The sequence below is a fragment of the Morone saxatilis genome, unplaced genomic scaffold (genome assembly GCF_004916995.1).
Source record: "Morone saxatilis isolate NCDOM2014 unplaced genomic scaffold, NCSU_SB_2.0 Contig1, whole genome shotgun sequence".
NCBI lineage: Eukaryota > Metazoa > Chordata > Actinopteri > Moronidae > Morone > Morone saxatilis.
The window spans coordinates 5,803,418-5,816,841 of NW_023339651.1; the positions used below are offsets into that span (position 1 = coordinate 5,803,418).

Sequence of the window (13,424 nt, forward strand, 5' to 3'; positions counted from 1 at the left end):
ATAAATAACAGTGATAGACAACTGGACACTCCAATATTTGATTTAATGCCTGTTTTTTTCTGTGTTCAAAAAATTAAAATCTGCATTATTAGTAGGTTTGTTTGTTATTTACTGCTGTGACTTTGCAGGATTTCTGGTGGCGCCCAACTTATATTTGTTTATTGCAGATACATTTCAACCAATAAGTTAGAAATTGCACTACAGAAATGCAAAAGACTGCACTTACAATGTTATCAGTGTAGTTCACTATGGCTGCAACTAACAATCATTTTTATTGATTGTTATTACAGATAATTTTCTAAATTAATCGCTCTTCAAAAATGTCTTCAGGTTGCTTGTTTGATCCGACCAACAGTCCCAAACCTAAAGATATGTACTTTACTGTCACGAGACAAAGGGAAGCAGAACATTTCTTACATTTGTGAAGGTGAAACGAGGGTTGGTTGGACTGAAACAACTAATGTATGAGTTAATTAATCTTCAGTCTCAACAGTTCTGGGCTCTAATTTCTGGGTACTCCAGCTTTTTACCATATACTTACACTATAATTATGGTCAGAGGCAGAAATTACATATAAAAAGACCTGTCAAAACCTGAATGGCTTCCCTTTAGGGGGGGACCATTTAGTCTCAAATCTTACTGTATTATCAGACTAAGTACTCACAAGCATAGGAGTTGACATGTGATTGGCATAAACCATTCTTATGTGAGCATCCTTGAGCGGTGGTGCACCTGAATGGTCTATTAATAACAGTCAGGAACTAGGAGATTTAAATTACTTTCCACTAAGTAAAATGGTAATTTTCTGCTTCCTGTTCCCCATATATCGTCTGCAGTATCGTTAAAAGGATCAATAATCACTCAAACTAGGGTAAAGCAGCCAATTATCTCACCCTACAATAGTACAAAATCAGTCTTCATTATAGTGGAGTTGAATAAAGAACAAAGAGCACTGTTTTAACATTGTGTGCCTTCATGCTGCTGGCAACCCTGAATGGCCTTTAAAATACTATACTCTGATCTTACAGAATGAAACTAAACCAAGTCTGTACTTTGTAAAGAGGATATTTAAAAGTTACTGCTGTTAAAATGAGACGCAAATAAAGAGTTTTCCTGCTCAACAACATGGAGTTTTTGTTTCTGGTGTTTATATATATTGATTTATCTTTATTTTTCTGTCATGCATACAAATATACCCTGCACACTCACAACACAAATCGATATTTATATTTATATATATATTGATCCAGAATAAACTTGATGCAGTTGTTAATGACACAACAAAAAGTAATCAATACCATTTCTTATAACTTTTATTTAATTTATCAGATTTTTGTGTCTACAATAAAATTTAACCTACGAGATATATCAATGTAAAGACTATTTAAATTTTTTTTTAACAATCTCCTCAAGTTTGTTCGCTTGGTAACACTTTCCTTTAACGCCCGACCATATTTAGCGTTTATAAGCAGTATATATATACATATAATATGTAATAATACTATTACACCCCATAATGTAGCATTAATAAGTTTTAATTATCAAAATTCCCCCTAGGGATCAATTAAGTATTTCTGATTCTGATTCTGATTAATTAATCTATTTGTCAATTAACTCCTGTGGGCATTTATGAGCAAATGCTGCTGTATAATCAGACAATGAATGACATTATAGTAAAACACAGTTGTAATAATATAAAATATATCTTCATAAGAGAATTGTTGACACATACTGTAGATGAATAACACGGGTACTAAACTGTAACTACATTACAATGTGTTATAACCCATTGATTAAATGTTAATATGCTACCTTTAATTTAAAGACATCAAAATATTTGAGGGTTTTGTCAAGTCATTTTATTAAAAATTTAAACTTTTTGCATTTAAAAGGTAACAGAGGACAAAAACAGACTGAGACGAGACAAAGCAAGAGTAGTAACATGGCATTAAGAAAAGATTAGACGCAGTAAGAGTGATCCAGTGTGGTTACAGACAGAAGTGGTGGGGCTGTAAGTGAGATTTATGTAGTGTTAAATAAGGAAAAGGAAGAAAATAATGTAGGAATATCCACAGAAATTAACTTTTTGGTCAACAATGAAGAGACTTGTCTTCACCACCCAAAGTAATGATGATTTTAATAATTTTAAATTCAGTTATAAAAACTGGATGAAAGATGTAATGAAAGAAGCATAGAGAAGGCCTTGCATTCAGTACTCTGAGGCAGCGTTTGGCGGGAGCAACAACCATTCAACTGTGATGTTTCAGTAAGCAACACTGAGGCTCTCAGTCAATGTGAGGTTTGAAGGAGTCAGAATAGAAGCTGTTTAGGGAAAGGCCTGGCTTTGGTCAGCCTTAGTATCTGGCACATGTTTGTGCCAGACACAGTGTTGATTCTAACTGCCAAGGTAGCAAGTGACAATAAGACAATGAGATCATGTAGAGCACGTAAATGCATTTATTAGCTTGCAAGATGACGTTTTCTGCATCTAATGCTTATATTTATTGGTGTGTGACCACATGTTTAAGCATCCAATTTGTCTCAGCTTTGTGCTTTTCTTCAATCATAGCAGAGCGTTTGATATGTGAGCCTGAAAGCTCTTTTGTTTCTGTGAGTGGGTTACTGGGGATTGAGTAGCACAGCCTATTTGCTCCACTGTGAGGACTTTGTTGAACTTGTGGACCCCTACCTGTGAATGGATATGTTCCATTATTAGCTCCACTTTCATGTCCATGGTCTTTGTCAGCCCTCAGCTGATGCCATTACAGCTCCTGGTGTGTTCGATCAAGGCGACCATGACCACGTGAACGCTCAAACCAATTATGGCCCCTGGCAGCGGCTTACGATCAGGCTCATCTTGTGTAGAGGGATTTCTGTAAATTGGATCAGGCTGCTTACAGGGGCTTAGCATGACGTATGGCAACTTTGAGTTTAATCATGACGATCCTCGCAATCCTCCACCTCTCCAGGAGAACGGAACACCACGATTAGCCTCACCTGTGTGTTAAGGAGGAAAAACTGGTAAAAAAGTAGGGAGAAAATACGTTTTTAAGACATTTTTAAGTTTCTGTCACCATGGGAGAGGAGATAGCTTTGGAGGAATAACACTCCTGTGCTGCTCGCGGGTCCTCCTGGGTTCTTCATCTCTGCTCTTTTGCTGTGGGATGGATTACAGGCTGAGCTGACTCTCCTGTCCTGTTGGACCAGCCAAAGGAGACCCTGATAGCAAAGAGACTGGGAAACAAGGAACTGCAGGTTGGCGCATTCAAGAAATTGTATCTAACTAAGGGGCTTTCTGGAGATCTTGGAGCTCCTGCTGTTCTAGCTCATAATTTGACTCTCTTTTTCACAGGCTAGGACACTTCACAGGTTGAACCATGGCTTTGATGTTGGTCAAGTTTGATCTGAAGAAGCGAGTAAAGCTCGCTCAGACTGTCTGGTTCATGTACTGGTTCGCAGTAATGGCCGGCGTGCTGGTTTTCAGCATGGGCCTGTTCTTTAAGATCGAGCTGCGAAAGCGCTCAGAACTTATGGACAACAACGAGAGCCACTTCTTGCCCAACCTGCTTATACTTATGGGTCTAATAGCCTGCGGCATCAACGCCTTGGGAGGCAAAATCTGCTACGACTCACTGGACCCTTCCAAGTTTGTCAAATGGAAGGCCATGTTGAAGACCTTCTTGATGGTCTGCATAGGATTCAACGTCCTGCTGTTCGTGACGGGCCTGCTGTGTTTCATGATGAGGATCCCTCTGCAGTTCACCCTGGCCGAGGGGCTGAGGAACGGTATGAAGTTCTACAAGGACACGGACACGCCTGGACGCTGCTACATGAAGAGGACCCTGGACCTGATGCAGATGGAGTTTCGCTGCTGCGGAAATGACAACTACAGAGATTGGTTTGAGATTCAGTGGGTTAGCAACCGCTACCTGGACTTCAGCGCAAAGGAAGTCAAAGAGTAAGTGACAAGGATTTAAATCGCTCATGATAACCTTTAAAAGTTACAGATCATTAATGTGGGATGTGAATTAACGGTGGCTCAATGAGATTGTCATTGAATGTGAGAGTACGAAGGTGGCTTTAGGGGTCGTCAAAGTTAGAGTTCAGTCAAATAAGTGGATTTGAAGGTGGGTCAGTGCAGGTGTATTCACTTTTTTCCACTAAGGATTACGTAACAGAAATGGTGACAGCTATAAGTGGCAATGGGGATGCTGCACTGGGGGCTGCAAGGGCGGGAAGAGGTTACTAGGCAGTTTTAAGGATGAGGTTGGGAGGAGGGGCTTTGGTGATTAGGTACAGAAAAAGATACATGAGGTCAAAAAGGCACGAGAGAGATTAAAATGAAACCTCTCCTAGTGATATGTAGCCTCTTTGTGACAACTTGTTTATATCTACACTGACTGTAGGCAACAAGTAGTAGTTGTAGTTTTGTGAGGACAATTGGGAGGTGGACAGATTTGAGCGTTGGTGCATAATTAGTGTTTAATCTTAAGGATTACAGTGTACATGTCCTTCAAGAATCAGTGTCTCGTCCAATCAGCAGGGGACCTGGCAATGCTCCAAGGACAGCACTGTCTGATAAAACAATTTGTAGCTAAAATGAGTATAAACAAAATAATAACAGACAGAAACATGGGGAGGTGATTGGTGAGAACTGTTGTGATGCCATTACAGGGCTAGGAAAGTAATCATGGAAGAGGAACCGTTAAATGTTAAAGTTTCAAAGATTCACATTCTCTCCACACTTTCTTCCTACCCCATGTATCTTTCTCTATACAGTGTATTAATACCTGCATGTGCTGTAATATATATATATATATTGTAGTTATGTATTGGGCTTGATTAGGTGTTGATGTTCCTAGAAATCACTTATGCATATCTGACCTTCTTTGTGATCCAATTACGCTCGTCTTTCCATTGACCTACTACTATCAATCACAGTTGAACACTGACACAAATAAGCTCATTTGGTGCATATTTTCATGTTTTTTAACCTGAAAATATTGATGTATTGATTTAAATATTGATTTACATTTTTAAAGTTTATAAATTAATATTTTTGAAAATTAGATTTCACATTTATTGTACTTGTATTGTATCATGTTATGAATGTGTAAGTGGTTATTGACTGATGATTGTACACCAGTGACAGGTGGTAAACACAACAAAAATCAGAACAAGAATTTTCACAATGAAAGAAATAGAAACAATCAGCTCTCTAAAATGTTCAATATATGTTGATTCAATACTTTTTATTGTTGTGGCAGTTGTGGAGTGGGTAATATTATATATAAGTATAACACCAGTAACTATGTTCTCAAAAACCTTCTTCCTATGTTTATTAGCAGAATTTAATTGAATTCGATTGTATTCAGTAACTGAAAAGATACTAAAATATTCTTTAACAATTCATCACACCTTATAGTTATTTTGGTAGACCACAATCTGACATAGCTAATTTTAGCCCACCCACACTACAAATGTAGTATGGTAAGTTCCTGACCTTTAATCTCTCCAACTCATCATAACATGACACTAACTTGACACCTTGCCTTATCCTCTTAGCCGCATTGGCAGCAACGTGGATGGCCAGTATCTGATGGATGGAGTCCCGTTCAGCTGCTGCAACCCCAGCTCCCCCAGACCCTGCATCCAGTTCCAGATGACCAATAACACTGCCCACTACAGCTACGACCATTACACAGAGGAGCTCAACGTGTGGAAGCGCGGCTGCCGTGAAGCCCTGCTGTCCTACTACGGAGGCCTGATGAACACCATCGGAGCCATGGTGGTTCTGGTCACTCTGCTGGAGGTCAGGGCCAGAGATGCATCAACACCAGTACACAAATAATGCCCAGAAATGTGATCATTTTACACCGCACTTCAAACTGTTTAGGTAAAAAATAATGTTTGCTACACCTTGGTAAGTTTCAGTACCTAACAGCCTTGATAGGCTTGCTGTCCATTCATGGATCCATGGATCCATCAACAAACCTAAATTAGCCAAACTAACCAGTTATCCTTAAAGTCTTTTCTCTTGTAAAACTAAAACACTTATAATAAAACATAAATCTCACATTTATGTCGCTTGTCCAGGGCTAACCCAAGTTTTCTAGTGTCTTCTTCCCCTCATTCCCTAAAGGGCTTATGGGCTGGAAAATGTCCACACTTTACAGCTGGTGAGAGCAGCAGTTGTAGTGTGTGTTCTTTCCACCGACAGCCACAAGGGGCAACAATGAGCCTATTCCACACAGAAAAACAAGCTTTGTCAAGTGACACAAAGGTGAGATTTACACTTCATCTGAAGTGTTTTCAAACAGTATTGTTTGGGTTTGGAAGAGAAAATATGAGAATGAACTTGGCAAATGCACGTCTGCTTGATTTACAAACCTTTAATAAAGAAAAGCCGTGCACAGAAATTCCGTGAGCTTTTCTATGCAACCATCCAGGACCACACAATGAATGAGACAGTATGAAAGGTGACATTTAAAGGATTTGTTTTAAGACATATAAAACACACAGAAATACTCAGCTATCAATATATTTTCACGTATGTTTTTTGCATAAAAAAAGGTAAATTACCTTGTTAAAAACTCTTTAAATGATTCATATATATAATTAAAAGTTAATAGTTTAACTGCTGGAAACATTTTTGATGATATTTCAGTGAAAAGTCAATTATCAGTGTATGCCCCTTCTGTAGATGGATGTAAAAACAGCCTGTGTCAGAATAAAGCAAACATTTCTGGGTGGAGCGATACTTCAGGGAGAGCTCAGTAAACTTTGGCTGAGAGTCAGGTGTGTGTGGACTCGGATGGCCTCGTAGAGACGAGTGAGGTGAAGAACCTGTGTATAAACATGCAAAGCCTTGACCCAGTTGGCATTTCCTTGCACTCCGCCCCCGCAATCATCTATACTTCCAAAGTGCATCTCTTTCCAAAACAACTCTGTCCTCTTTACCTAAATATCACTCCTGCTGCTCTACCGTCAGGTTATCCTGCACCACCTTTTGGTGTGTACATATGTGCCGATTACCTATAATATCACACCTGGTACTTTCTACCCAAACTGTAATCCTGTAGCAGCCAAATGGCATCTCACCTCTCTCTCTCCACCTGCCAACATCTGTTGTTGTTGTTGTTGAATCTGCCCGCTACTACACAGAACAGCAACAAACACGAAGAGAGCAAATGTAGAGACGAATCCTTGAAGTCATAGCCGACAGCAGACCATTTGGATCACACCTCTTTCCCAGAAATTCAGCAGACAAACCCTTGATCTAAAAACATGGATTTAGGCAATTTTGCATGGAAGCTGATCAGACACGCAGTCGGAGGAATCCCAGATTTAAGAGTAGTTGTGTAAGAGTGTCATGCTGACACAAATAGTGGGGACAGAGATAGAGTAATGGGTTAATCTAGTGGAGGTGGCAAGGTTAGACCCACTTCCTTGGGGATTGAGCTCTCAATCTGATCTGTAGTCACCATTTACAATTTTAAATTACTTCTTAACATTTCTAATGATAGAGTAGAACTTTTTTTATATTTATAATTTTTTCACAAGTGTATCCAATGTCTTGTTTTGTCTGACCAACAGTCTAAAATCCAAATATGTGTAATTTACTATAATGTAAGATCATTAAAAGTAGATAATGTATACAAGTGAGAAGCTGGAATCAAAACATGTTTGGTATTTTTACATGAAAAGTGACTTAAATGATTAATAGATTATGAAAATAGTTGCCAATTCCTTTTGTCAGTTTTATTGATGATAATCTTGATGATGATGTTCCTTGAGTCAGAAATTCGATTACTTTAAACACAAGTTTAGTGGGTTTGTGTATGAAGTTATTCTTTTGTTATTCTCGTGTATTTGTTCTTGGTGACCCCTAGAGTGTTCTTCTTCTATTATTATATGGTATGGTTACAAACAAGACTTTAAAACACATTTTCAGTGATCATTCCTGCTCATCAAAAGACGATACTGGGATTTCTGGGGCGGCCCAGGTTCAGGTTTAATATATTTTGATATGTGTTCCTGTCCACTGCAGTGTGCTGTGACCATAGGCCTGCAGTACGTGAACAGCTCCCAGTCCACCCTGGCTAACCCGGAGGACCCGGAGAGCGAGAGCGAGGGCTGGATCCTGGAGAAGACAGTGAAGGAGACGTTCACCGACATCATGGACAAAATGAAGGCGATGGGCAAAGGCAGTAAGGTGGAGGAGGGGGGTGAGGCAGCGGTTGCCACGGTGAGCTGAGCTAACCCCTCCTGCAAAAAACTGACACAACTCCCACCTGAAGAGGAGAGGAAGGGGACGTGTGAGATTTTTATACCAACATTTATGATGTAGACCTACACACACACACACACACACACACACATATTTGGCTATGAACTCCTTACAAATGGACTCCTTACAAATGGACTCCTTTCATAAATATTTATAAACTGTATGTTCATACATAGAAAGAGATAATGAGTAGGATGTTATGGTTTTTCATTTTGGTCCCCCCCCTCCCCGACCAAACTAATCCATCTCAGGCTCCAAGTTTGCTTCACAGCATACATTTAAAGACATTTACTGTTTTGGTTTCCAACACTGTGGGTTTGGATTTGTGTTATTTCAAAAAAAAAGGGCAAAATAAAAAAGTCAAGTAAATATGATATGTGATTGATGAAGGTCAGATGCTTTGCAATCACAAGTAAATATGTAATTTTTCCTTTGTATTGTTGTCAGATAGATTGGTGGGGATGGTGGTTGCTATGCAACCTCCCCTCTCATGGAGATGCAGATGGAAGATTTATTTTTGTTGACATGTCTATAGTGCTTTTGGCTCGTAGCTCATACTGTATACAGACAAATCAAACAAATTAACCCCCCCCCCACTCAGCTCTTTTTATACTCCAGTCCACCTTTGTCCACAATGAAGACTGGATAAGCTCCTGAGATGGAGTAAAATTTTGAATTGAATGAATCAGTATGAATTATGCATGCATGTTGCAGCACATGGTCGAAGAGTGAGGCATGGGAACTGGGATGTGAGCCCTGGAGAGAAGCAGGGCCAACTCCAAACCTGTGGAGGACGACTGAAATTGGCAGCTAAATCTTGGCTCCCGACCCCTGTACTGTAATCTCAGATCCTCTTTGATGTTTCCCGTGTGCATTCAGTATCTGTATATTGACAGAAATGTGTGTATATTCTAACAACTGGGTTGCTGTCTTTGTACATAGTGTAGAAATGATGAAAAAAATTTAACTTTTTTAACAAATACTATAATTAAGCTAAATCTTTTATTTAAATCCATGTAAAGTTTTCCATATGATCTTTTTTTTGGCTTTGTGTGTCTGTGTAGAAGAGGAGATAATGCTGATTCGTGTATACGAATAAAAGATTTTAGAGATGTAATTTGACAGTGAAATCAGGATGTTGTGTTGTCCTGACCTTGAGTCACACAGACCTGAGATCAGGAGGCAAGGCATGCTGTGTGTGCCGCAGGGTTCCTGATTAAGTCAATAGGATAAGGGCAATTATGGCATTACTGCTTTCACATGGACATGGGTTGACTCTTCACATGTCCAATGCAAGGACATGAGTGAGTGTGTGTGTCTCACACACATATTTGCAAGTAACTTTTTCAGGTAAAAGTTCCTCTGGAGTTGGATTTTATTTTTTTAAATAGACCTTTTTCACAGCAGCCAACAAACACAGGAGTTACAAATTATGCTTGTTAAAGTTCTGATTCTGTTCTGTGTAGCAGAACCTTTCCAGTGAACCAGCATGCACAATAACAGAACCCCGACTATGTCTGACATGAACGGAGCCTTAATTAGCATCATCATTAATATGCCCAACTATTTCATGTCAAATGTCTGCTGTAAAAAGGGCCTATTGATTTTTGTTTGATTTCTTTGTGGCTTAAATCAGCTCCAGGTTGAGCTTTGACTTGGATGTAAATAACACGTCCTTTGATCCCTTCAGCCCACATAGATAAATAGCAACTCGTAAGATACTGTGTAACCATTATCTTAAAACACAGTCTTCTATAAAAACATGTAGATCTGAACTAAAATCCATGTATTCTGCGAACCCCCGACATGAGGAATGAGTAGATATGATATAAAAGCCAGTGTGGCTTGGTGGGGCGGGGGCTGTAAAGAGTCAGCAGGAACAGTAAAGAGGCCAACTCTGCACGGTATTTTTGTTGGACCAAAGCACATAACCAGCGCTGAGTAGATAAGAAGCCTAATCGGCTTTAGATTAGCATGAGCCCCTCAACCAGGTGAGCAGGTGATGTCCTACTCCAGGACTCACGTCATGGAGTCAGAGAGACTGAGATAGGAAGACAAACAAGAGAAAGTAGTGATCTGACTACAAAAACAGGCTGGCTTTAAGTAAAATAAGGAATTACTGAAGAGATTTTTCACAACAAAACTATGTGTAATATGTACAAACAGGGGTGGAAGACGTAATCAGATAAAGTGTCAATGTGCTCCATTATCAGTGAAAGTCCTGCATTAAAAATCTCACTTAAGAAAATGTATTTCCCAGAAAATAAACTACCAAAAGTAAAAGTATTCATTATGCAGCAGAATGGCAGAATCTGTAGATATTAAATATGGTTATAAAATAAATTAATGTAGGTACAACATTTCCCTCCTAATTAGAAATATAATGTAGCATAAAATAAGTGCTTCAAAATTGTACTTGAGTAGACGTACTTAGTTACGTTCCACCACTGCATACCTTAGTACCTTAGACTCACTGCAACAAATGAGTAGTAGAGTGTTTTTAAATCTTGTGGCTTTTACAGGTTAAGTTGAACAACTTGAGGTAAACAGAGTCAAATATGTCCCAAATATATTAAATATCAGTCCAAAATGTCAGCTAATGGCCACTTTAATCCGTGATGGAAGAAGTATTGAAAACATTCACTGAAGTAAGGGTTCAAAATTATTAGCAAGAGAATATACTTTAAGGTAAACTCATTATGCAGAATGGCCTATTTCATACATTAAACGTATATTATATTATTGAAATATAATTATTGATGCACTAATATGTACATCACCATTTTATTTACTCCTTGGTTAGATGTATTTCCCCCCAATGACCAATAAAAAAAGTACAATAATTCCCTCTGAAATGAAGTGGAGTAAAAGTATAAAGTAGCAGAAAATGGAAGTACTCTGATGTACTTCTGGTAGGCAAAGTTCCTTGTTTTTATGTCTAAAGAACTCTTAATGCATGACAGAACAACCAAATACAGTCAGAGCTACTTTTATTTGATAGTAATACACAAAATAACTAAATAAAGCCTCACATCTGATGTTCTTTCCAAACAATTCTTACTGACCTAAAGACAGCACACTGTGGCTACTCACACAAAGCCAACATTTATTAACTGTCCTGCCAGAAGCACAAACAAGCTGCAGGCCGCTCCCTGTGTGTCGTCTGTATTCTGCTGCTCTCTGTTGGCGACTGCAGGTAATAAGATAAGATAAAATCATACTGACTGAGTGTGAATCTAATCCATTAAAGATCTCCAGCAGTAATCTGATATACAGTTAGGTTTCCAGCTGACTCGCATTCTCTTCTACGACGGTTTGATCTGTGATTTCACCGACACTCCCACTATCTTTGCTGATTGCGTGCAGTCAGCTTTAATACTCTTGCCTTCTTATTTTGGATCCAAATGTCTCTCAAACTTCCTCTGTGTCACTGACAAATTTGCTGGCACGCATCAACACTTTGGGCGTCTGACAAGTTTCAGTTACATTAAAAGTCCACAAGAGGGTGTCTTTCCATCACTGGCCTCCCCATTGCTGAAAAACCTTAAAGGGTGAAGAGAATGTGAAGCAACTATAAAGTCCCTTTATATGTAATGATGTTAACGTCTTAATAAGACCCATTTTACTGGTAACGATGATAGCTAAAACCAGAAGATTTTGGAGAAAACTAAAATGGATTAAGGCTGGAAATAATAATTATGTGTTGATTACTTTTCTGTTCAATAGATTAACTGTTTATAAAAGTGACTAATGTCATGTTTCTATTCAGTTTTGCTGTTTTGTGCAATTAAACATACCAAAACACAAAGATATTCAATTTATAATGATACAAAACATGTATAATGCAATGATTATATTTCATTTTCATTCAATTTAATGAATAAATCTTAACAGTATACAAGCTCTTACCTACTCGTAGGTAACATTAGGACTTCCACTAACAATTATTTTCATTACTTATTAAAGTGTGGAATATTTTTTGATAATAATGTATTCTTAAAATGTCATAAAGTAGTGAAAAATGACTAATTTTCAGTTAATCTGACAACTGTTACCCTGATTAATCGATTAACTGTCCGACCTATAAAACTGTGAAAATCAACAACAGTCTAAAGCCAGTTTAAAATGATACAAAACAGATCCTCATATTTGGTAATCCTGAACCAGTGTTTCCCTTTTGGGGGGCTTGATAAGTTACTTAAAACATTTAATCTATTAATAAAATTGTTGCTGATTCATTTTCTGTCAATCAACTAATTGTTGCAGCTCTGAAAAAGACCATCACGAGTTCTCAGAGCCGAAGGTGACGTCTTCAAATTGCCTGTTTTGTCCGACCAACAGTTCAAACCCCCAAAATATTACATTTGCAATGATTTATTTGAGAAGCTAAAACCAGTGAATGTTTGTCACTTATTTTTTAAAAACATTTAATTGATTATCACAATAGTTGAAGATTACCAAACTCTTGATTAACAAAATGTTAAATTACAATGATTTAAAACAGAGAAAAGCAACAAATCCTCACATTTGAGAAGCTAAAAACAGAGAATGTTTGTCACTTTTATTTAATACATGATTTAAATGATGAATTGATTCATTAGTTTTTGTCAGTAGACCACTCAATTAAATCTAATTAGATCATATAGGAGATTTATTAAAACAGCTATGCATCCAGAATGTGACTAATTAACAGATCTGAACCATTAAAGGAGCACAGTGATGAATATATGCATATTTGAGGCATTTATTAAGGATTTAAAGTGATAATGAACATGTGAGGTGTGACGTCTTGACAGTGAAACGATGACTGACCCGTGCTCTAATATTAAAACGGAGGTTACCGGGTTGACCTTGAAGTTTCAGGCAAAGGTCAGGGACAATTCTGCGTATCACATCTCACTCTGCACTTCACTGTGGGCTGAATAAATATGGCAGACAGAAAGAAAAGCAGAGACAGAGGCAGAGAGAGGCCCGTGACTGGTAGATGTGTGGCCTGCTCAGAGGGGCATTGTTGGAGCTATGAGAGGACAATGCACTGCCCCCGCCCTGAATACTCGCCATACCAGCTGACCAGCCATTACCAACACTGCTGCCCCATTACAATTCCTGCTGCTCTGACACACACATACACACA

The 13,424-nt window shown here is 38.4% G+C and overlaps 1 protein-coding gene across 1 annotated transcript; it reads left to right on the forward strand.

Annotated features, from left to right (window-relative positions):
- Nucleotides 1-3,377: 3,377 nt before the first annotated feature.
- prph2a (peripherin 2a (retinal degeneration, slow)) lies at nt 3,378-9,351 on the forward strand. The gene is made up of 3 exons (XM_035667800.1): nt 3,378-3,958; nt 5,566-5,812; nt 8,051-9,351. Exons 1-3 carry the CDS (start codon nt 3,378-3,380, stop codon nt 8,255-8,257), a joined length of 1,035 nt encoding a protein of 344 aa, XP_035523693.1. The 3' UTR covers nt 8,258-9,351.
- The last annotated feature ends 4,073 nt before the right edge of the window (nt 9,352-13,424 follow it).